The 23,079-nt window shown below is 42.4% G+C and overlaps 2 protein-coding genes across 15 annotated transcripts in view; one reads left to right on the forward strand and one right to left on the reverse strand.

The window, feature by feature from the left end:
- NCOR1 (nuclear receptor corepressor 1) overlaps window positions 1-18,067 on the forward strand; it is a 59,510-nt gene extending 41,443 nt beyond the window's left edge. For 3 of the 6 annotated variants that reach the window (XM_065036310.1, XM_065036311.1, XM_065036315.1), the window contains 23 exons: window positions 367-487; window positions 589-690; window positions 1,189-1,286; window positions 1,707-1,875; window positions 2,400-2,540; window positions 3,821-3,904; window positions 4,213-4,469; window positions 4,825-5,185; window positions 5,701-5,925; window positions 6,115-6,324; window positions 6,507-6,656; window positions 7,194-7,367; window positions 7,771-7,936; window positions 8,207-8,703; window positions 9,148-9,276; window positions 9,833-9,990; window positions 10,223-10,446; window positions 10,858-10,995; window positions 11,530-11,672; window positions 12,889-12,942; window positions 14,043-14,264; window positions 14,812-14,994; window positions 15,245-18,067. In XM_065036310.1, coding sequence (XP_064892382.1) covers window positions 367-487; window positions 589-690; window positions 1,189-1,286; window positions 1,707-1,875; window positions 2,400-2,540; window positions 3,821-3,904; window positions 4,213-4,469; window positions 4,825-5,185; window positions 5,701-5,925; window positions 6,115-6,324; window positions 6,507-6,656; window positions 7,194-7,367; window positions 7,771-7,936; window positions 8,207-8,703; window positions 9,148-9,276; window positions 9,833-9,990; window positions 10,223-10,446; window positions 10,858-10,995; window positions 11,530-11,672; window positions 12,889-12,942; window positions 14,043-14,264; window positions 14,812-14,994; window positions 15,245-15,432 — 4,194 coding nt within the window. In that variant the 3' untranslated portion in view covers window positions 15,433-18,067. The remainder of the gene's footprint in view (window positions 1-366; window positions 488-588; window positions 691-1,188; window positions 1,287-1,706; window positions 1,876-2,399; window positions 2,541-3,820; window positions 3,905-4,212; window positions 4,470-4,824; window positions 5,186-5,700; window positions 5,926-6,114; window positions 6,325-6,506; window positions 6,657-7,193; window positions 7,368-7,770; window positions 7,937-8,206; window positions 8,704-9,147; window positions 9,277-9,832; window positions 9,991-10,222; window positions 10,447-10,857; window positions 10,996-11,529; window positions 11,673-12,888; window positions 12,943-14,042; window positions 14,265-14,811; window positions 14,995-15,244) is intronic. The other 3 variants (XM_065036312.1, XM_065036313.1, XM_065036314.1) reach the window with 3 other exon arrangements.
- TTC19 (tetratricopeptide repeat domain 19) lies at window positions 9,978-22,970 on the reverse strand. 9 transcript variants are annotated; one of them, XR_010467264.1, is made up of 11 exons: window positions 22,720-22,937; window positions 22,585-22,658; window positions 22,355-22,465; window positions 22,233-22,271; window positions 21,628-21,684; window positions 21,307-21,368; window positions 20,715-20,809; window positions 20,362-20,516; window positions 19,923-20,085; window positions 19,265-19,460; window positions 9,978-11,747 (listed from the first exon to the last, which is right to left on the reverse strand). XR_010467264.1 is itself a non-coding variant. In XM_065036385.1 (10 exons), exons 1-10 carry the CDS (start codon window positions 22,916-22,918, stop codon window positions 19,327-19,329), a joined length of 1,089 nt encoding a protein of 362 aa, XP_064892457.1. In that variant the 5' UTR covers window positions 22,919-22,961; the 3' UTR covers window positions 19,159-19,326. The 9 variants fall into 9 exon arrangements, 5 of the variants coding, with proteins under 5 accessions (XP_064892457.1, XP_064892453.1, XP_064892458.1 ...); XR_010467263.1 differs by lacking the exon at window positions 9,978-11,747 and adding an exon at window positions 12,077-14,454; XR_010467262.1 differs by lacking the exon at window positions 9,978-11,747 and adding an exon at window positions 12,077-14,540.
- Window positions 22,971-23,079: the final 109 nt, after the last annotated feature.

Raw genomic sequence — 23,079 nt, forward strand, 5'->3', positions numbered from 1 at the left:
GTGCTTACATAATTTTTTTTGCCCATTCACCAACTTTCAACGCCTTGTACTCAGTTATGTGTTCACGACATTAACGCTTTGGACCTGTACGTGCCATCTCTGAAAATCCAGGAACTACAGGTGCCTCAGAAAATAGAACATGGTGCATTTATTGGCATTTAGTAGCATGGTTGAGGATGTCCAGCTGAGGTGAACTCCAGACTAACAGTGATGCTGCACTCCTGGTGTTCTGCACTGTCATATTTGCAGTGCTGTACTGTAGCATTCTAAGACAGGGTCATAGCAGTATTAGCATTCTGCTTTCAACGTAGATATGAATTTTCATTCCAGAAGCAAGAATTAACATAATATTATTTGTTGTTTCAGGGAACACCTGGCACTTACTTAACATCCCATAGTCAAGCTTCCTATGCCCAAGAAAATGCAAAGCCATCAGTGGGTTCTATTTCTCTTGGGCTGCCAAGGCAGCAGGAGTCAGCCAAATCTGGTAAGAAAATAAAAGCTGACATGTCTTATATAGACTATTTAATGACTCATAATTAAAGAAAAAAAACCCAACCTTTTTATTTGTATTTTTTCTCTGAGTAGCTTCCCTGCCCTATATCAAACAAGAAGAATTCTCTCCCAGAAGTCAGAATTCCCAGCCTGAGGGACTCCTCGTCAGGGCACAACATGAAAGTGTGGTTCGAGGTAAAGAAAGGCATACAAATTAAGAAACTTTGTCAGAGCCTGATGAAACAGAGAGAATTAACTTCTGGAGCTCAAACTGCTGAAGTGTTATATTTAAGTATTATATGATAAATCTGCTCCCTGTGTCCGAGACGTGTATTTGTAGCTAGCTCCTCTTGTCTGCGTGCCTCATTTAAAAACTTGTTTCAAGGCATGCCAGTTTCAAAATTAAGTTGTTCTCTAGAGCACAGCAGAGCAATACCTGTGAAATATCCAAATATATCAAAAGAGAAGAGGCTAAATACCATGGATTAATGGTTTCGCGCACTGGAAAAGACTTCTAGTCTGTAAAAGACTTTTAAAAGAGGAAATAATTTAACTGCCTCAAATGCATGTTGTTAAACTGAAATCGTCCCTGTATTTTAGTGTAAACCAACAGTTCTAACTAGAGCTTTTAATTATTTCAAGTAGAGTAGCTACTTTTCTTTCTTATTCTCTTATTTATCAATTACAAATCAGGTACCACAACAATACAGGAGGGAAGTATAACACGAGGAACTCCAACTAGTAAAGTTTCTGTTGAGACCATTCCTTCTTTGAGAGGCTCCATAACTCAGGTATTCTTCCCTTTACTGAGAAGGCTGTAGCAAACATATTTAAATTATCACCGTGAATGTATTTGCATGTCTGAAAAATTGAATTAATATCACAGAGTAGGTGCTGCCTCAAAAAAAGAAATTCAGCATTACCATTGTTTCGTCTTCATGCATATGAGTCTTTAAACTTTTTAAATAAAACCACCAGAGCCTTTGCTACACTGAACTGGCGGCTTGTTAGCAACTTCCATGAAAATAGCATCACACCTGAGTTCAAGTATTAACTGTAACCAGTCTTGCGCAGATTGGTTTTCTAGATCTAAAAAAATGTTGTAATTTGGGTTTTTGTGTGTTTTTGTTTTGTCCCCTCCCCGCCTTCGCTGCTGCCTATTCTCTTAAATAAATACGTATATTCTGAATTATATTTGATTTGAAACACAGGGCACGCCAGCTCTGTCCCAGTCCGGCATAGCAGCTGACGCGTTGTTGAAGGGAACAATCACCCGGCTGGCTACGGAAGACAGCAGCCCAGAAAAGTGCCGAGAGGAAGCTTCAGCCAAAGGCCATGTTATTTATGAAGGCAAAAGTGGGCATATTTTATCTTACGATAGTGAGTATTTATATATTCTACCTAATTAAAGTCAAGGCTGCAGCAAGTTCTGCTGAAGTACATCTGCTCCCAAATGGATAGTTCTGACCCCAGGCACTGAGGTGCCATCTAGAAGTATTGACCTGCACGTGTTTTCGTGCCTGTGTTCTGAGGAGTCTTCTGTACTATGTATGCAAAATATAGTTAAACTATTTCATTTTTCTGGCATTCATTTCCAGTTTGTCATGGAATACTTTTATTTGAGAGGTTAAACAACCAAGTTCAGAATGATCTGTATTAAAATTTTTTAAGGTATCATTTAACTATGAACTTTAATTGAAACACTGATAAGTGACTAACTGTTTGAACAAATAGGTTTCGACCAAACCATAAAAGATCTTTTTAAGGTTGAGTTTTAATGTTACAATGTTATATTGAAGTTGTGTTGTTGAAGTACTAATGACCTGTGTTCTCATTAAATGTAGTACTTGTGTGTGTCTCTTGGCATCCACATTCCCTAACCACACCGTTTTAAATTTTGCCAGCTATTAAAAATGTTCGTGAAGGAACAAGGAGTCCAAGAACTGCTCATGAAATTGGTTTAAAGAGAAGCTATGATACAATGGAAGGAAATATAAAGCAAGGAATGTCCATGCGGGAGTCTCCGGTGTCTGCACCGCTGGAAGGTAAAACAGCTCCTTCCAAGGTGTTCAGTGTTATATCAATGTAAAAGGTTTGGATAAAAGAGTATTTAGCGTTATTTTATGGAGCAGACTAAAAGAGAAATTAGATTTAAATCTTACCCTGCTAGCCAAATCCATGTAATAACCACGACAATTAAAGCACGCTGGGAGTATGACTGGAGTACACACTAGTTTTCCGTTTTGGGTTTGCTGATGTTACCGTAACAGTTCAGGTAGCTCTTACTCCTCTCGGTAGATCTGACACTGTTCAGTCTCAGCGGGTCGTGGCACCGCATCCCGCTGGCCTGGACTCCGTGGATACAGCCCTTAGTTAAATACTGCTCTCGGCCACGGCACACGCTCTTGGGAACATGTTGGTGTGACCTTTTGCATCCCTGCAATAAACCTCTTGCGTTATGCCAAGCTGAAGACTTGCACAGCTGCCGTATCCTGCCCAAGGGCATCCCTGGTATTATTCTGATTTAATAAACTAATCAAACTAAGCCTGCAAAGGTCAAGTCAGGCTATTATATGCCTAAACTACAGGCTGTTAGTCCTTAAGTGCATTTTGTCCCATCTTTGGGTAGCCCTTAAAGGCCATTTTGTGTATATTTTCATCAGATGGAACAATAGGAATAAGAGGTTTCTAGACTGTATATAGAAATGCAGCGTTGCCTTTAAGTTGCTGATGCATTTGGCTCATGTTTGGGCTCTTGTGGTATATAGGAAACTGCTCTGATGCTGTTACACTGCATCCAGTCACTCAGACACATTTTCCATCCTCGAACTGTGGAGAATTATGAGTTCTTTGGGGGCTTAATTTAGATTACTACTGTAGGAACAGTAAATTCAGCTCTTCCCAGATGATTCAATATGAACTGTGATTAAATTGGAGGATGCTGAGGTATATTTTGGGATGTTTTTTTTTCTTTTTGTTCCATTTTCCATCATTAATGCTCTTCTGTACTGGGTAAGGAAACTGAAGTGCAGCGTGGGACAAGAGTTAAGCTTAATTATAAAAAATGCCTTGAGTTTTCTAAATATGTTAAAACTTGCAACTATGTAATAGCATGAATACTTGAACTGAAAAATATTTTTTGAGGGCAGGATGGTGTTTCTAACATGTTGATACAATTACTGGCACCCTGATGCTGGACCCTCTGGGCACTACTGTGGTACAGATAATATCTGTAATATATGTAAGAAGGAGGAGGCGTTTTGTTGTTTTGGGGGCTTTTTGAACACTTGTTTAATTCTTTAAATTATGTTTGTTTTAATTTTAGGTTTAATATGCCGTGCACTGCCTAGGGGTAGCCCACACGCTGAACTAAAAGAGAGAACAGTGTTGTCTGGCTCTATAATGCAAGGTAAAGTGTTGCAGGTTTAAAAGGCGAGAATTAATGACATCTCCAAAAATCTGGATTTTTGAACCTTTAAACTGTTATTAACAATGGTAGCTGTGTTAAAGGTGGAGCTTATTTTATTAAACATGTTTTCAGAGCATAAATCAGCAGCTTTTTGTACTAAAAGCTAGTGTGTAAACAGAGCATTTTTTTTTTCCTTTTGGAAAATAGACTCTTTTTAATATGGATACTTGGTAATTAGCACTCTGCTTATGGAAACAGAGACTTAGTCGTATTAATACCAGTGATGTGACTCTTGCTTTCTATAAAAGGCACACCAAGAGCAACAGCTGAAAGTTTTGAAGAAGGCTTGAAATACCCCAAACAGATTAAGAGAGAGTCCCCTCCCATAAGGACATTTGAAGGAGCCATTACTAAGGGGAAACCATATGATGGAGTCACGACTATAAAAGAAATGGGTCGTTCCATCCATGAAATTCCACGACAGGACCTATTAAGCCAGGAGAGTCGCAAGACTCCTGAAATGGTGCAGACGACCAGGCCAATCATCGAAGGCTCCATATCTCAGGTAAAAACAAAAGGTGCTCTAGACTCATACGGTTGCTCACAGACTCAGTAATGAATCCATTCAGGATATTTGAATAACGACAAATGGGGGGAGTTGTTTTGTTTTAAGAAAGCTGCCAACTTGTAAAGCTTAAAAATCCTTAAAATCCTGATATTTGCCTGTAGGGAAAACAGTTGCAAGTAAATATGAGAGAACTGACAAGTAATGATCATTAAGATCCAGTTACATTCTACACTGATGTGGTAGAAGCAATGAACTATGATATCAGCAGTACGATAATGTTGTTTGATTGTTTATTTTAGCAGGAGTGAAGCATGGGCAGGATGACCTTACATGATCTTTCTCTCCTTTTCAGGGCACACCCATAAAATATGAAACCAATTCTGGCCAGTCTGCCATCAAACACAATGTAAAATCTTTAATCACTGGACCAAGCAAGCTACCCCGTGGAATGCCCCAGCTGGAAATGGTGCCAGAAAACGTGAAGGTGGTGGAGCGAGGAAAATACGAAGATGTGAAGACCGGGGATGCAGTACGTTCCCGTCACACGTCAGTAGTCAGCTCTGGTCCCTCTGTCCTCAGGTCAACTCTTCATGAAACTCCTAAATCACAGCTGAGCCCTGGGATTTATGATGATACCAATGCTCGGAGGACACCTGTGAACTATCAGAGTCCAATGTCCAGGAGTTCACCCATGATGAATAGAGTTAGTGAGGGTACGTGATTGCTATCTGGAGTAAGACAAGTTTCAGTAATTCAAACTGCTCTCTGTAACCCATTCTACTTTATTTTTTTCTTATGTCTTCTCTTGGTTTGGAGGGTGACTAGAAGGAATTTTAGAAGACTGTAAGATGTTAATTGGAATAAGAAAATGAAAATCTGTTGCATTGTAATGTGGAGGTGGGAACGCAATTCATTGTCAATGTGCGTTTGATTATGGATTAGGTTCAGAGTGTTACCTACAAGGGTAATGTTTTAAGGGCAGAAGCTATTAGTGAACTATAGAGGTATCTAGATAAGGAAGGTAATATGGTGAAGTGTAAGCAATCTTGGTTTTAGGATTTAGATTTTTCACTGGAAATAGTTTGTGATATAAAATATTTTCTGTGATTTATTGTATCAGATTGCAGGTTCCTCTAGAATGTTTCTTGGGAGCCAGTTTGTACTTACAGCTGAATTTTCTGTTGAAAAAATGTGCATTTTATTAATTTGGGTTTTTCATTGGTTTTAGGTGGAATATCTTCTGGGAAGCCAGCGAACCATGAAAGGAAAAACACACTTACTCCAACACAGAGGGAGAGCGTGCCAGCAAAATCTCCAGTCCCGGGGGTTGATCCCGTAGTGACTCACAGTCCTTTTGACCCTCATCACAGAGGAGCAACTCCTGAAGTCTATAGGAGTCACCTCCCTCCTCATTTAGATCCTGCTATGCCATTTCACAGGGCTCTAGATCCTGGTAAATATGTTTGTGTTGGGTTGGTTTTAGTTTTAAAAATATTTGATGCTTTAATGCACAAAAAAGATAAGATTTGACACTGGCTAGAGAGAAGTGATAGCACTTCCCACTGAAGCTTGTATAACTATCTGAAACTTTCATTTGATAGCACCCATACTGATTCCTGAATCTGCTTTTTCCCTCCCTCAGCTGCTGCTGCTTACCTGTTCCAAAGGCAGCTCTCACCCACGCCAGGCTACCCCAGTCAGTATCAGCTTTACGCAATGGAGAACACACGGCAGACAATCCTAAATGACTACATTACCTCACAGCAGATGCAAGTCAATTTACGTCCTGATGTAACGAGAGGATTATCTCCTAGAGAGCAAACATTAGCTCTCCCGTATGCAGGAGCAAGAGGTACGCCTGTGTCTTTCTGATGTTCTTGAAGGTGTGTTTTGGATGTGCAGTGTGGCTTGGTTGATTTGTTTGTTTTGTTGCTGCTTGTAAATACATGTGTACGTACAGATGGATGCATCCATACATGTGGACCATCAGTCTGTCCTTGGATAGCCATTCTTACGTGTGTCATCTCCTGACAGGAATTATTGACCTGAACAACATGGCTCCCACTATCTTAGTGCCTCATCCTGGAGGTACAAGCACACCGCCCATGGAGAGAATCACCTATATTCCTGGTACCCAGCTGACGTTCCCTCCCAGGCCTTACAATCCTGCTTCTCTGTCACCAGGTACGAGCTCTTAGGATTTGGTGATGTCTCTAATCCTCTGACATGCTGAGATAATTGGACATCTTTATTTAGCTTTCATTAATGTAATGTTTTGATGTTTTCTCAGGTGATGCTTTTTGCATGCACTTCTCACTTCATAGCAAATGTTTTCTTAATGATATCCTTTAGAGTTACATTAACAGCTGAAAGAGAGCTGACAAATTCAGAATTTGCCTCATTTGGTCAGGTCTTTATAGTCCCTTGATTATGAGTTCACTAACCTCATATTACATGTGTTGAAGGGTGGAGTTTGGGTCTATAAGCTGTCTAGTTTCTAAGTGTATAGAAACCACTTTAGTAAAAAGGCAATGAGCCTTCCACTGTCACTGAATGTTAAGTTTTTGTGTTCCTGGGTAAGTGGGTAGTCTTGAATGGAATGAAAATGTATTTGGGAAATTTTGTTGTAAGTGGATGGCAGAATATACTGGCAAGTGTATGTAACAAATTGTGCTTGACTGTCTCTTTTTGCTGCTCCATTTTATCTTATGGACCTTCCAGGACACCCTACACACCTGGCAGCTTCTGCAGCTGCAAATGCTGAAAGGGAGCGGGAAAGGGAGAGGGAGAAAGAACGGGAAAGGGAGCGGGAACGGGAGCGAGAGCGGGAAAGAGAACGGGAACGAGAGAGGGAGAGAATAGCTTCAGTCCCTGCTGAACTTTATCTTCGACCAGGTGAGTGCACATTGCTACATTTGGATCAGTTGTCCCATAGACTGTAACTGCTCATTTTCTGTAGCCATTGTTAGCAACACATCACACAGTTTGGCTTTAGTCTGCACTTACAGGTTCCTGTTACCTAGCAGTTATGGTCATAATTGCAGCTTCTGCAAGTACCAGACTTCTTGATCTTTCTCTCATAGCTGTGACGTACCCAGGGAATGGTGCGACCCCAGTTATCACTAGCACAACTTTCCTGTCGTTTAGAGCGTTGTAAACAGGATGCCACTATATAAACCTGTAATACATACAGTCACATCTAGAGCGGTAAAGACAGCATGGATACATAGTTCTGCATTGTTGTGAGAATGATCTATATATATTTTTGGTTTATTCCTCTCTGCTCTGTGTTCTGCAGGTACCGAGCAGCCTGGCAGACCTGGCAGTCATGGATATGTTCGGTCCCCGTCCCCTTCAGTTAGAAGCCAGGAAAACATACTGCAGCAAAGGCCTAGTATTTTTCAAGGAACCAATGGAACAAGTGTAATCACACCTTTGGATCCTGCTGCTCAGCTACGTATCATGTATGTTTTACAAATTACCGTTGCAGAGATACCTGTTCTAATATTTGAGCTTATTAAAAGGTGTATTTAGCCTGAGGAAAATACTACAAGATAAGAATATACCACTATGTGGTTGCTCTTGGATTTATCAGAAATGATCCAACGCATTTTCAGCAGTCCAGTTTGGATAGAAATTACTGTCACAAAGGCTTTGTTTTGTTGTACGCGTGATGTGGGTCTAGTTCATTTTTTCATGTGATATAATTCAGAATATTCCCTGTTTGCCAACAGGCAGCTCACCCCTGGAGCTCCCTCTATTACTCAAGGGTTGCCAGCTTCCCGTTACAATACTGCTGCTGATGCCCTTGCAGCACTCGTAGATGCTGCAGCCTCCGCTCCTCAGATGGAAGTTGCCAAAGCAAAAGAGAGCAAGCACGAAGGAACCAGGATAGAAGAGAATATGGGACGCCGGTCAGCTGTGGTTACTGAACAGCAGCAGATTGAACAGAAGACACTGGAGGTAGAAAAGAGGCCTGTGCAGTGCCCCTATACATCTGCAAATTTTTCTGGTGGCAAGTCCCAGGGACAGTCTTCATCGGTAGTCTATTCAGAGGCTGGTAAAGAGAAAGGACCTCCTCCTAAATCCAGGTACGAGGAAGAGCTGAGAACTCGAGGAAAGACCACAATTACTGCTGCTAACTTCATAGATGTGATCATCACTCGACAGATTGCTTCAGACAAGGATGCACGAGATAGGGGCTCTCAAAGTTCAGATTCTTCCAGTAGTTGTACGTATCTTAGTAACTATCTACTTCTTTGCTGTCTGTTGTAGCCTTTTAGGGAAATAACATGCAAAATTATTCTGGTGTTTAATGATAAAATATTCAGCTCAGGACAGTAGAAACTCTTCACAGACAAATACAGTTTTTGCATATAGTGACTCAAGATTCTTGCAAAATCAGTGTTATTTTGCTTTGTTTAGTTTCCATACTACAACATGAAATGTGGGATAAGACAACTAACCTTGTCAGAAGTCAGGAAACGTAAAGTTAATTGGTTTATGTTAGAACACTGTTTTGTGGAAGTATTTGCTTATCATTAGAAAAAGACAGTGTTTTGGCTTTCATTTCACCGCTGTGATTTTAATGGAAGCACTAGTGTTGCTATGTATGGGCAACAAAAATTTTCTGTTTTATTTACACCTTATTCCACAACTTTTGCTTGACATTCAGTATCCTCCCACCGATATGAAGCTCCTGGAGATGCCATTGAGGTGATTAGCCCTGCAAATTCACCTGTACCTGCGCAAGAAAAGCTACAGGCCTATCAACAAGAGACACCTAAACCAAGCCAGGCAGAGAGTGAGTTTATCTGCAGATGCAAGTATTCTCACAATTATCTTGCTTATATTTACCAGCTCCATGGACTCAAAATATCTTGGGAGTCCTTAAGTGACACATTCTTAACTTTTCACAGACTTTTGTTGGAAGTATGTTGTTGCAGTGATCTGTGGAAAAACTAAAGCAAATGTATTGGAACTGACACTTGGCATTAAACAGAGCTCCTCTACATTACAGTGCAGCTGATTGAATAATAGATTTATTTTCAATATGTTCTTTAAAATCAATGCATTTAAAATCAATGCAATGTCATTGCCCACGATTTCTTTTTACCTATTAGTAAAACTCAAACTATTACAGAACAGCTGAAATTCACCTGCATTGTGGAATGAAGCTTTATATATCTATTCTAAATAGCAGAGCCTATGTATGAAGGGGGAAAAGGTGCTTATCACACAGGATACCTAAAATCTAATGCAGAAACATGTCATCTTTTAAATTTGTAAGCACAGAACTTTGAAACCTTGAAGCCTCAGTAATACCACCTTAACAGACTGACCTTTTCTTCTTCAACTAGATGACCCAAACAGGCAATATGAGGGGCCGATTCACCGCTACAGGACACAACAGGAACCCCCTTCACCCCAACAACCTCCACCTCCCTCTTCCCAAGCAGAAGGGATGGCACACGTGCCCAGGACGCACCGACTCATCACCCTTGCTGATCACATCTGTGTAGGTTTATTTGCATGCTTTCTTTCAGATGTGAAATGGTATATTTTGACAAGGAAAATACTTATTTTGTAATTATTAGTGTTACTTGAGGATATTATACAATATATACAATAACGTGCCTGAACTTATCTCATTTGTTGCAATCGGTCTCATATTCATCTAGTTCATGAATATGTACACTCTGGCCAGTGTCTGACCAAGATCTCTTTTCTATTTTTTTGGCCACAATCAGCAAATTATTACACAAGACTTTGCTAGAAACCAAGCAGTTTCTCAGCCCTCTTTGCAGCCTCCCACCACTACATTCCAGAATTCCACCCCTGCTCCAGCGCCTGTTTCTGCCCGAGCAAAGACATCGAGTCGCTACAGCCCTGAGTCACAGTCGCAGTCTGTCCACCACCAGCGGCCAGGTGCTAGAGTGTCACCTGAAAATCTGTCTGACAAGTCCAGGGGAAGGTAATCCATGTATCAGTTTAACCGCAAATTTAATTAATGCCCAAATATGGTATTTATTTTAAAATAGCACAGTAATCTTGATGTAGAGCAGAAGCAGAGGTTCTTTTGGTCTTTTTTTGCACTGTTTTTGACAATTGCTTGGCTCCATAACACAGCTTGCAACTGTTTTCCTTCACTTCTTATGCTTAATTTCCAGTCCTTAGAGGGATTAAGATGTTTAATTACTTAGAACTTATCAGAGTCATTATGGACAATTCAGAGTCATCTTTTTGAGATCCCCAAGCGTACTAAAGCGTGTCACATAGCTAGACATAAGTAGTTATGCAACAACAGGAATGCAATTACATGTGTTAACTACTACTGCTTTACATGCATTAAGAGTACTTATCTGTCTCTGAATTATGGATGTAGACCTGGAAAATCTCCAGAGAGGAGTCATATCTCTTCAGAGCCCTATGAGCCAATCTCGCCACCTCAGGTCCCAGTTGTACATGAGAAACAGGAAAATGTTCTTTTGCTTTCCCAAAGAACTGAGCCTACTGAACAGAGGTATGTGTAAAACTGAATTTAAAAACTGTCAGTCTGATTTTTTTGTGTTGCAAACGGTGTGTTTATTAAAGAGCAGTTTAAGTGATCTCCCTCTGGTACCACAGGCAAGTTGTTAATCACTGTTTTGCACTAGCATTTAAACTTTGATACTTGAGATGTGCTGGGGACAAGAGTGAGAAGATTGTAAAGAGGAGCAGATAGGATGAGTGTTTGGGCTTCCGGCTTAAACACTTGCAGTGCAAATGCAGGTCATAAGGCAGAAGTAGGCAGCCCTGAGATCATTTGTAGGAGCAGCATCTCTGTGTCACGCTCCAGCACAATGACACGGTCACCTTTTCTGCGAGCTGTAGAATCTTATACCTGAATATAGTGGTTGTTCTTGGAGAGTCATTAGACTTGTCTAATCCCCAGAAAACAGGCTGAGGAAAGAGTCTTAAAGCATGTGAATGTTGGTGGTTTCTGCCTGACTGCTTTTGGAAAGATGTAAATGTACCTCTTGGAAGAATGTTCTCTGACACATGTTGGTCTTGGCAGGACTGACTCCCGCTCTCCGGGCAGTATAAGCTACCTGCCTTCATTCTTCACCAAACTTGAGAACACTTCACCCATGGTAAAATCCAAGAAACAGGAGATATTTCGAAAGCTGAACTCATCTGGTGGAAGTGACTCTGACATGGGTATGGAGGACTTGCCTTTTCACTGAATTTTTCCAGCTTCAGCTTTACATCACTGCTATCCACAGATGTCCTAACCTAAATATGTTACAAATAACATATGAATTAATGTAAATCTATGAATATAAAACACACATGTAATGATTTATGACCAAAGAACTGAAAAATTGTTGGCTTTTTTCCCTTTTTTTTTAATACCAGTGTATGTAGAACTGTCACATTTAAGCTTTTTAACCTTTAATTTTAGATGGAAATCGTTTCTGAAAACTAGAGAAAAGAGCATAATTAATAAGTTGCTAAAAGCTGTCTTGAAAACTGAATGTTTTGTGTTTTCTTGGCCCTTATTATTATGGCTGTTAAAAAGACATTTTAATACAGTTTCAGTAATGGACAGTGACATAGCGGAATATGATACTTGAAGTATATTCTTTATTTTTCTCTTAGAAACCTTAATGGAACTTTGTATCAAACTTATCAGTCGTAAAAGTTTAGCTGTTTGTGACCTCAGTACCTAATAGGAAGTGTTGATTTGAAAGTGGATGCTCTTGCCTCGAGCAATAAATGAATCTCTAGAAAACAGGGCTGTGTCAGTAAGGGCTGCAATATTCTCTTATTGGTTTCCCATTGTGCGCACGATAGATTTTGCTCCTTTGAAAATTTCACGTGCATGCTTGGCATACCAACACACTTTCCATTACTGCCCATAATCTTTTCCTTTATACAGTGTATACATAATCTATACATTTATACATCTATACATTTATTCCGTCTTCTGGTTAAAAATCTTTGTTCTCAAATTGGACATAAGTAATGTTGGCGAGGGGGTGTTCAGCCAGTCAAAGTTGTTGTCTTTCATTTTTTTAATACATACAAATACTCAGCCTGTAAGGTTCATGTTGAAATATGTATTTAGCAAATCAAATGCAGCTTTGCATTTGAAAGTACATAGGCTGTGAAACTTCAAAAAGTCAGTCTGCTTCCTGAAGTAACGTCTTGAAAAGAAGGCCGGACGCCACCACATAAGATACTTTTACCCTGGTATAGATCATTTGCCTGAGAAGACATAGACACACGTTCATCTTAGAAGACTGAGAATGAAAGAACAGAATATTGACAATAGGTCAAAGTAATTATACCTTGCACATTAGGACTAGTAGCAATCACTTGTAGTCATCATCGATGCTGGAAAATGGAATGAAATGTTGTGCTTTAATTGCAGCAACTGCTCAGCCAGGGACTGAAATATTCAATTTGCCAGCAGTCACTACCTCAGGTAAGATTTTCAGTAGAAGAAACAACATATATTTCAGAAAAAATAAACTAATGTGATATCTTCCATTTATTACGTGCTTTGAGGAGTCCAGTAAACAAGGAAGATAATGAAAATTTTAAAAATGTGTTTCTTGTGAAGCAAAAATGACCGAAGGAAAAGCAAAATGACCAAAGGAAGTTTCAGAAAATATTTTAAATGGGAACATAGGCAAGAACATTTTGTTTCTGTGTGCTCTGCAAATCGTACACAGATGTAGAAGTCATGAAACTGGTTAGCATCTCACTTAATATAAATTTAAATACCGTGTAGTTCAACAAAACTGGAGCTTAGTTCATCAAATGTAGTTTACTTTATAAACTGGTGTGTTTAAAATAGTGATGGGTTTTTTTTCTATGATAAAGAATAACCCCCCCGGCTTTCTGAGACGGGGAAATTAAACGTAAGCCACAATTTAACTGTGTTTAAGAAGCGACTGAGACAGAGAATTGAACTGAAATGTGGGAGATAAGAACTGCCAAATCTGAATCTTGAGTTGTACCATGATTGACCTGACACAATTTGGCCAGTCACTGTCCTTTTGGAACAGTGCTGCTGTCTTCTAGATGGAGAAAGTCCCGATCTCCGTTAATTTAGATGAAAGAGAAGCTTTTGCAATGAACATTTGCCAGGTATCACATTTGGCAAGAACAAAGGAGTATCGATCATTAATGAGAGAAGGATTCTTCTGGTCTCTTACAACTGAATAACTACTGCAGATTTTACTTAATAGGCTATCACAATCAGCATGCTCAGCTTCCTTTGCTATTTAAAAACAACCGCCAAAAAGAAAGCAGAATTTCCCCTCTCGCGATCAGTCTGGCGTAGTGGCGCTCCTGGCGTAGCTCTGCAGTGTTTGCCGGCATGTCTAACTCCAGTCGTTGTGAGCTGCTTTGGAGCATGTAGCTTTGCGTTTTGAAAGATCTCATCTCTCTTTTTGTTTTTCTTTTTTTCCCACCTTTCTGCCTCTCTAAAAATCTTTTCCCATATCCCTTTGTAATTTCTCTGAGATGTTTTTTGCCTCCCCTTCCACCTTTCCCTGTATGTTTTCTTTTATCTCCCAGGTGCAGTCAGCTCTAGGGGTCCTTCCTTTGCAGATCCTGCCAGCAATCTGGGTCTGGAAGACATTATTAGGAAAGCATTGATGGGAAACTTTGATGACAAGAGTGAGGAACATGGAGTTGTGATGCCACAAGCCATCGCAGTCGCACCTGGCAGTTCCAGTGCCGCAGTATCAGCGAGCAGTGAGACGCGTAGGGAAGAGGCTAATCCGTCACCAAATTCAGGTGAGCTATTGCAGCTGCTAAATATAAATTAAGGGTTTGGATACATTTGGTGTCACTGAGAATCACTGTCTTTCCTCTGGAAGTCATAGGGATGATGTTTCCATTCCCTCTTCCTTTCCATTCCCTGGCTTCCAGAATGGTGCTGGTGACTTCAGGAGCATTAGCCAGTATTTCTCAGAGAATGACAACGCTGGTGAAAGGGGAAGAGATAATGGGGTGTATGAGACACCTGGAGCTTCTCAGTGGTGTGATGACAATGCGTGTGTAGTACACCACCTGTAAAATACACGACAGTGGGAACTAGCTTGAACTGAGAATATCTCCCCTCCTGAACATGGAAGCACAACTCCATTGTGAAAGAATAGGAATTTCCTAGCAATAGGGTGTTAGAAGACCAGTCTAAACGGCCACTGATTGTCGTAACTTAGCGTGCCATAAGGCACCAGTGTGAAACTTCTGTTTGCTCTTACGTGATAATTTAGAGAAACAGAGAGAAGCTAAAATGCAGTGTAACGTTTTTCTAAAATTCTGTCCCTTCTGTTTCCAGGAGGGGGAGTGGGCAAGCAGAAGCTCATCGGCAAGTCAAACAGTAGGAAGTCGAAGTCTCCGATTCCTGGACAGGGATATTTGGGAACCGAAAGACCTTCGTCTGTCTCATCCGTGCATTCAGAAGGGGACTACCACAGACAGACTCCGGTGTGGGCCTGGGAAGACCGGCCCTCGTCGACAGGTGAGAAATGTGTTTCTTTCAAACTTAATTAATCAGATGTGATATTTTTGGAAAGGTCAGATGTGACATATTGTATCACTGCTATATTGGTCAGAAGATCAAAGCACCTATAGGTCTAGGTTACAGTAGATGAGGATTTTCTGAAACAGATTTTCTGCTGGTTGTCACAGCCAAAACCAGACTGTCTTTCAGATACAGGTTTCTTAGACCAGCTCCTGTTTTTGACTTGGAGAAACTCTCTTTGATTCAGGTTCGACCCAGTTTCCCTACAACCCGCTGACCATGAGGATGCTGAGCAGTACGCCGCCGACATCCATTGCGTGCGCCCCACCGTCCATGAGCCAAGCAACCACTCACCAACAGAACAGGATCTGGGAGCGAGAGCCCGCGCCACTGCTTTCAGCACAATACGAGACTCTGTCTGACAGTGACGACTGAACTATGCAGAATTATTATTTTTTTTTTTTTTAATTTGCGGGTCAAAAAATAAAAAATCTATTTTTGACTTGTGCCCATAGAGACTTTCCAAGAGAGCGAGGGCCACACGGTGAAGAATTGATGGAGAGTCCGTTAAATGCCTTCTGCACAGGCCGTGTGTTGGAGGATCGTGATCAAGAAGGTTGACTTACTAAAGATAAATATGTAAAGAGTTTTTAAAAATGTGGACTATTCCTGTTCTACATCTATTTGTAAAGAAAACCATAATGTCTTTAAATCATTCTTCTGTAAATAGAGAGTACTTTTTGCAGTGTTTTTTCCCTTGCTATAGTATCTGGTGTACTTATGTTCAAATCATTGCCTAAACTTTGGGGGTCATTTTGTAACTTTTTTTAAGCATTTTCTCCAGCGTAGAGTACTCTTCATAACCCTAGCCTCCCGGCCTAGCCTAACAGAACCCTAGCATCCTTGCCCATTTAATGCCCTGCCACTTCTTGCAGGCATTGTGCTTTTATATATACATTTTTTCCCCTAGACACACTTTCTCAGTGGTGTTCAAGCTCTTGTGAAAATGTTGATTTTTAAAACTGACCCCTTAACGAATTCTGTACATTAACATAGTCCGGTTCGCTGGAATAAGATGATATATTTCTTTGAATTTTAAATTCTGCCACATTGTAAATTTTTGGTGCAGTTGGTTTTATTTAGCAACACTGCAGAAATATTCTTGCATGGGTATGTTATGGTTCATTTTTAAAAGGATAAAAAAAAGAACAGCTTCTGGAGGCATACCTCACTGTTGTGCACACTGGGAATTTTAACTGTGCCCCAAAAGCCTATCTTAGTGTTTTCCGTTTCTGCATTGTATGCAGTCAAAACAGGCTACTAAATTTTACTGTCATATTTAACCACAGCAAATGGCTTATCTGAGCAGAGGCTCTGGGTGGGTTGATAAATCCTTGAAGAAGAAAAAAACCTCAACATCCCAAGTTTAAATAAAACAAAATGCTTTTATAGAATAATTGAGCAACACACGAGTCAACTACTTGGCTTCTGTTACAACCAGTTTGCAATAGGTACTGTGATTTTATTACCTTCCTCCAGTCTGATTTTAAAATCTTGATGTAATAATTATTTTAAAGTCTGCGTCCCCATCCCGATCCCTAGCCCTCTGAGCAAGCTTTTGGTGGAAGCCCTTACAAATGCTTGGCTTGACTCCTACAGTGTGCAATACTTGTTAGGGTGATTTTTATTTTTATTTTTAAATTGTATATGGTACTAGGAAAGTCTCCTTAATCATTCATCTATCAATGCCTGCTATGATATGCCTGTAGCTCGCGTATACATACATCTGGTTAGTTATATCGCAGGGTGTCCTGACATCCGTCTTCAAGAGCATCTTATTTTTTGCTGCACTGACCTCAGGAAGTGAATTTAAATCTTCTGGGGTAGAAGGACTGATTTACAGATAGCACTGAGCGGGGGGACGTGGTCTGTCAGATTCCAAACTGCTTTTGCATCTCATTGATGAACAGAGTTGTTTTCCAGTCAAAATATTAATTTAACACTGTATTTGCAGTACATTGTATGGAAGGTATCGTGGAGCTGTGTAACCTTAAGCTGTGTAAGCGCTACATCTTATAGAGGCACTGTAATGGTCCGGTTACAAACAGCAGTACAGAACCATTTATCGATAGCAAATTTACTTTGGGTACTTTAGAGGAGCCTTTTTGCCCCAAGTGTGGGAAAGAAAATCCAAAGGAACTCATGTGGAAACTTGACACTGCATTGCAAATACAGAATTATTTTGCTACTCTTTTTAAACACTGCATCAGAATAGATGGGTTGGCAGTCTTAAATCTCCTTGCAGTCTTTCTCTAAGAAAGACTTTTCTCACCCTCCTGTCCTTTACCCTTCTGGCCTGAAGTAATGCATTTTTCATCCTCTCCATAGACTTGTGCTCTTAACTTTTTTTGTTCCCACAGCAACATATACTGGAAAACAAGTTGATCTGCCCTTTCTGTAGATTTAAATTTGGAGTGCAGAGTTAAGTTTCATTCTAAAACTCACTTGTTCTCTTTCTTAGTGTAACAAACACAGTGTGCAAGAGGCATGTAGAGACAAACGTCTTTGCTAACTGTGCCATCCGTAGAGCATGTTCCTTGCAAAGCTTCATGCGGGTGCTGCTGCAGCAGCGATAGCCGAAGTAGGGTAGTCACCTGCTCCTCAGATACAGCTTGAGTGCCATTTGCACATAAAATGTTGCTGCTTTTTTGTTTGTTATCAGTTCTAACTTCTCCAGTGTAAAAAAAATCCTCTCCAGAGCCTAAGTTAGGGTTTACCACAATTCCAGTCATCTTCAAGTATGGAATTACATCTGCCCTGTTTCAAACAGGAAGGTGTTTGTAAATCATGTTTACAAAGTGTAGTTTACTACAAATTTTTAACTGATTTCTGATCAGCGCTTTCACAATGCTTTCATCTTTGATATGTTTCGTGATTCTGATATGAGATCATTTAAGACTTGAAAATCCCATGCATCATCAAACTCAGCATTTTTTTTTTTCCACACAATGTCTTCAGTAGACAGTGACTTCTGGATTCAGACCAATCAATAAAGGGGATCAGTTCTCCATTTGCTTTTCCTGTGTCTCCCTCTTGTTTTGCAGCATCAAACTATGTTCACCAGAACAGGCAAAACACTTTCCTGAGGGGGTGCTGCAGGGTTCCCAGTTAACACTTCAAAACCAGAAACCAGCCCTTTAGAGATCAGCTTTAATGTGTTAGAGCACTCCTGTTAGTACAAGCGTGCCTGTAACAGCCATGTTTTTACTTCCTAGCTTTCTGAGAATGAAGCTGTATATGTGACAGAATTTTCCCAGCTTCAATGAACATCTACTCTAGGAAACCTGCGTGCCTCCTCTTAAAAAGTTAAGCAGAGCTGAAGCCACTAACACTGCTGTAAGTAAACTAATAGTGATGCAATTAACATTAAGGATTATGCCAAATAGCTGAAGTTCTTATGAATGAGAGGTTAGAATAATGCTTTGTTAGTAACAGAACTACAAATTTAATATGGATTTGATAACTTCTGGTTTAATCCTCCATCTATTAATAAGGCTTCCCTGCAGGGCAGAACTGACAGATTCTGTGGTAGAAGCAGGCTGTTTGCACTAAATTCACGTGAAGGCATATGATGGTTTGTACGTAACCATCTTTTCCAACAGAAAGCCTGAGCATTGTAGCACTGACCTCCAAGAAAAGGACAACAGCTCTGGCACTTGGTGGGCCGTGGACTGGGGTAAGGAGGCTGAGTATAACAGTCTCACACCTCCTCTGAGAGGGCATGTTCTGGTTTTGGATGCTAAATGCTCTGGCAAAACACTCTTGATCTTCAAGCAACCTGTTTGAAAAAGACATGGAGCTGCAGCTCTGTCACAGTATGTATGTGGCCTGGGAAATGCTCTGTTGAAGTGAATTCGGTTGAACCGGAGCACTGACAAAAGTACACCCTGTTGTGCCAGCCAGTGTGTAACAAGTGAGACAATTCCTGCCCATTCTCTTTTTCAGGACTTAGCTTTACTATAGCCATCTTGGAATATTGCTGTGACTACTACTTCAAGTATTAACACCAGGCTAGAGCTGCACTTTGCTGGCAGTTGAGACAAAGTTAAATCACTAGCACAGTAGGTCACTCTAACCATAAACTACACCACAAATTTACAGTTAAGATTACACAACTTTATTTTGGGCTAAGTTGTTGGGCAATAGCAGCCCCCTTGCTAAGCAGTCCTTACACTCCTCATTGTTCTGCTGGGAGAACTGCACCCACCTGGCTGCTTGTACTTGACTCGCTGCTGTCAGTCACCTCAAGGCTGGACTCCGTGGCCAAACTTATTTGGAGCCCTTTCTCCTCTTGGCCAGCTCTGCTAGTTCTTCCTGGATATGCTGGACAGAAACAACATCTCCCTTCTGTTGTGCCTGCTTGAGAGCTTCTTTGTACACTTGCTTTGCTTGCAGAAAGTCTTCTGTAGCAAGAGGAAAAAGTAGTATCACTGCCCACAGGCAAAGGACAGGCAGAGAGCTACTTGGAACATGCAAGAAGCAGGGAGCTTCAGAAAACATCCAGCATAAGGTGTCAACTAAAGGAGCTAGACAGCAGCAATAATTACAGGACAAGGTGCTGCCTCAGCATTAAGATCTCATTGAAATAAGTCTCAAGCATATCTTCTGTCCTCTTGGAACCAGTAACTATACAAGGGAAACTAGATTCGCTGGTGACCTTCTGAGTCAGATGCAGCAGTGCTGTATTTCTCTTGGACAGGACCCTTCAGCAGCTGAATTCAACTTGAACACAACACAGGTTGCCTACGCCAAGTCAGCAGACCTACTGCATGAACTACAAATAGCAACATAAAAATAACGCTATAGTTCAGTCCTACATTATGGGTACAAGAACAATGATGTAGGCCAGACATTTATTTACTTACCTTTGTGCATCAGAATTGCTGCCAGGTTATTGAGCACCATGTGCTCCTCGGAGTGTTCAGTTTCCTTGGCCAGCTCGGCTGCCCTCTTCACATAGGAGTAAGCCTCATCGTAGTGTCCCTGAGCATCCAGCACAGTTGCTAAATCATTCATCAGGACCACAGTCTGCACCAGGACAGAAAAGGAAGCCTCAGAGCAAGACTTTTGTGGAAGGCTGGGGCAACAGGAACACCACATTCCCTCCCCGTTACACTAGCAAAAATAGCATTTCCTAGAGAAGCTTTCAGTAAAAAAGTGTCTTATTTATATATCAGTATGTTGCATGCTTGTTCTTCCTGGCAGGAAAACAGAACCTGATTTAGTGCTGTGTATTTTTGATGGTTTTGATGTCAGCAAAGCTGCTCTTAAGGCTGCCTCGTTCCCTAGGATTGTACATGTCACCTGTGGATGAGTCTCTCCCTGAACATCATTTGAGATCTGCAGAGCCTTCTCATACATTTGCTGGGCCGCTGGGAGCTGGTTAATGTTTAGGAGATAGCGAGCATAGGAGTCTAGGCTCATCCCAAGCAAGAGACGGGTGTTGGCCTTTTCTTCAGCTGCAAATAGAGAGGAGTTGAAGTGATCCCTTCTGCAAGATGAAGCATGAGTCTCCATCCTGTGTGAGAAACTCATGCAGTGTGAAGACAACAAATTGACATAAAGATGGTGCTCAGGCAGTATGGAAAGCAACATCAAGGACAGGGAAATGAGGAAAATATAATAAGAGAAGCCTTTGGCAGACAAGGCAGTCCCACCTGGTAGGACATCCTCAGGCAAGTCCTTTTGCTTGGCAATCTTCTCCTCTAAAGTCAGGATGCAGAACTGGTAGCCAGCCACAGCTAATTCGTGCCTGCAAAGTGCAACAACTGAGCAAAGCAAAGCTCTTTCCATCCATCACCTTCAATCCCTTGACTTTCCCCCTTCACCAGACCCTTCTTGCCCTCAGTGCTCTCTTCTTGATCATGGCCTGGACCCTCCTCTTGACCCATGGGCAAAGGGATCCAAGAGGTGGAGAGGGCTCCTCCTCTCCCCCAAACAAGACCAGCCAAGACAACCCGTACAGATGCTTCACTGAAAGACAAACTGCTTCAAAAGCTTTGTCTGTTGTGAGAGGTGGTTTTAAGACTAAAGAGCTCTGTCCTCTATGGCTCCTTCTGCCCTAAGCTGGGCAGGTCTATCAGCAGTCACTGTGCTACGTGACAGCGGGCAAATATCATGCCTGTGGGAACTTTATGTTGATGGTATCTTGTCATATCAAAGCTTCCTCCGGCACTTGAAAGAGCCTCTGCTTGGCCACCACTGCCACACTGAGATGAAAGCAAAAGATGCCTTTAACAGGAAACTCACTGTTTCTGAGAAGCATAGATACTGGCCAGCTTGAGGGACATCTCAAGGATTGCATTGTCATCCTGCCAGGAGGACACACAATGCAACTGTTATTCTTCTTGCATCTCCCCAGTAGAAACATTACTTTGCCAGAGAACACTTTCAGACCCTAAAAATGCCCATCCTGTTGTCTCCAGAGCTGCCATCCCCTTAAAGGAATGTTGTGAGAAGCTGGCAAGCTCAGAGCTGGTATTGCCAGCTTCCAGCAGGAGGTATTACAGCACAAGAAACAGACCAAAGAATTGTTAATGCTTCTCCCTGAAAGGCTTTATCAGAACATACCTCCTTTGTGTCCCCTGCAAGCAAATAGCTCATACTTGCTTTGTAGAGCTTTTCTGCCTGAAATGAGAATTTTGAAGACAACACTGAGGAAAAACGGCAGTTAGAAGGAAATATCTGTACCCCATGTGGATGCAGGTTACTGGGAGAAACCTGCCTCACAATTTGTGACGTTTACATTGTATGTCAAGACCCGTTAGAAGTGAAAGAGTAACCAGAGCCCAACAGCACTGCCAACTAGAAAAGTCCCTTCAGTTTCTGCTGCGGGACTGCTCCACCAGCTATGAGTTTGCCACATCTGTGTGGATTCAGGGCTTCCCTGGACTCTCCTTGGGACAGTCACCTAAGTGCTTGACTGTGGCATCTAAGAGTAAGAAGAAATCCTTCCCTTTCACACCATTTTGGAGCTCAAACTGTGAAAGCACGTTAGCAGCCCATGCTCATGGCACTGCGGTCCCGAAGCAGATTTCTGCTTTGCACTGGGACATCTCTCGCCTTGCAGCCCTCAGCGTGCAGACTGTCAGAGCACGCTGCACCTTCAAGAACTTGTCAGCATCTTCACATTCAAAGGGAAAAAAACCAAACCAAACCAAAACAGAGTTACTCACGTTGTCCAGCTGTCCCTGCATGAAGGCCACGTTTGCCATCTGGAAGAGACAGACAGTGCGGAAGCTCCACACAACCGCTCCTCCTTCTCCCTGCAGCGCCAGCCGGCGCGGAGCTCGCTCACCATGCTGTAGGTGTACACGATGGCGTCCCTGTTGTCCGCCTGGTGCGACAGTCGCAGGGCTTCGTGCAGAATCCGATCGGCCTCTCCCAGCTCCCCCTTCATGACGCTGAGCTGCAGAGAGCAGGAAAAGCCGAGGGGGCGGTCAGGGACCCCCAGGAACCGGGCACCCCCCCGGGCCCGGGCGGGACGGGCTCCCGCCCCACCGAGGTACCACCGCCCTGCAGCCTGACCTTGGCTTTCTTCAGCAGGAGGATGATGGCGTCCTCGTCGTCCTCCTCGGCGTTCCTGGGGAAGAGCGAGAGGGCTGCGGGGCGAGGGTGACCCCGCACCGCCCTGCCCCGCACCGCCCCCGCCGCCCGCCTCACCTCCCAGGAAGCCCAGGGCACCCCCGGCCGGCCGGGCCCACCGCCGCCGCGCGAACCCCGTCCTGCTGCTGCCGCCGCCGCCGCCATCCTCCTCCCCGCGGGCGCCGCCACGCCGGGCGGTGCGGAGCGGCCGGAGCCCCGCGGGGCAGCGCCGGGCGACCAAGCGGCACAACAGCCTCGATAACCCCGCCGCCAGCATCCCCCCCGCGGGCCCTTTAAGAGCTCGCCCTCGCCACGTGATGCGTGATTGCGTCACCGGGGCAAAGGGCGCTTGTTGCCATGGAGACGCGCCCTCATGACGGCGCGGCCGCAGGTAGGCCCGGCCCGGCGGCTCTGAGCAGCCCGAACGCGGCTCCGCCG

This window comes from Columba livia, chromosome 20 (genome assembly GCF_036013475.1).
Source record: "Columba livia isolate bColLiv1 breed racing homer chromosome 20, bColLiv1.pat.W.v2, whole genome shotgun sequence".
Classification (NCBI taxonomy): domain Eukaryota; kingdom Metazoa; phylum Chordata; class Aves; order Columbiformes; family Columbidae; genus Columba; species Columba livia.

Coding starts and splice junctions, on each gene's coding strand:
- TTC19 (XM_065036385.1), bottom strand. CDS start 22,918: ATGCTGGCGGCGGGGTTATCGAGGCTGTTGTGCCGCTTGGTCGCCCGG. Junction 22,466..22,584: donor TCCTGCTGAAGAAAGCCAAG/GTCAGGCTGCAG, acceptor TGCTCTCTGCAG/CTCAGCGTCATGAAGGGGGA. Junction 20,517..20,714: donor GCCTGAGGATGTCCTACCAG/GTGGGACTGCCT, acceptor CTCTATTTGCAG/CTGAAGAAAAGGCCAACACC.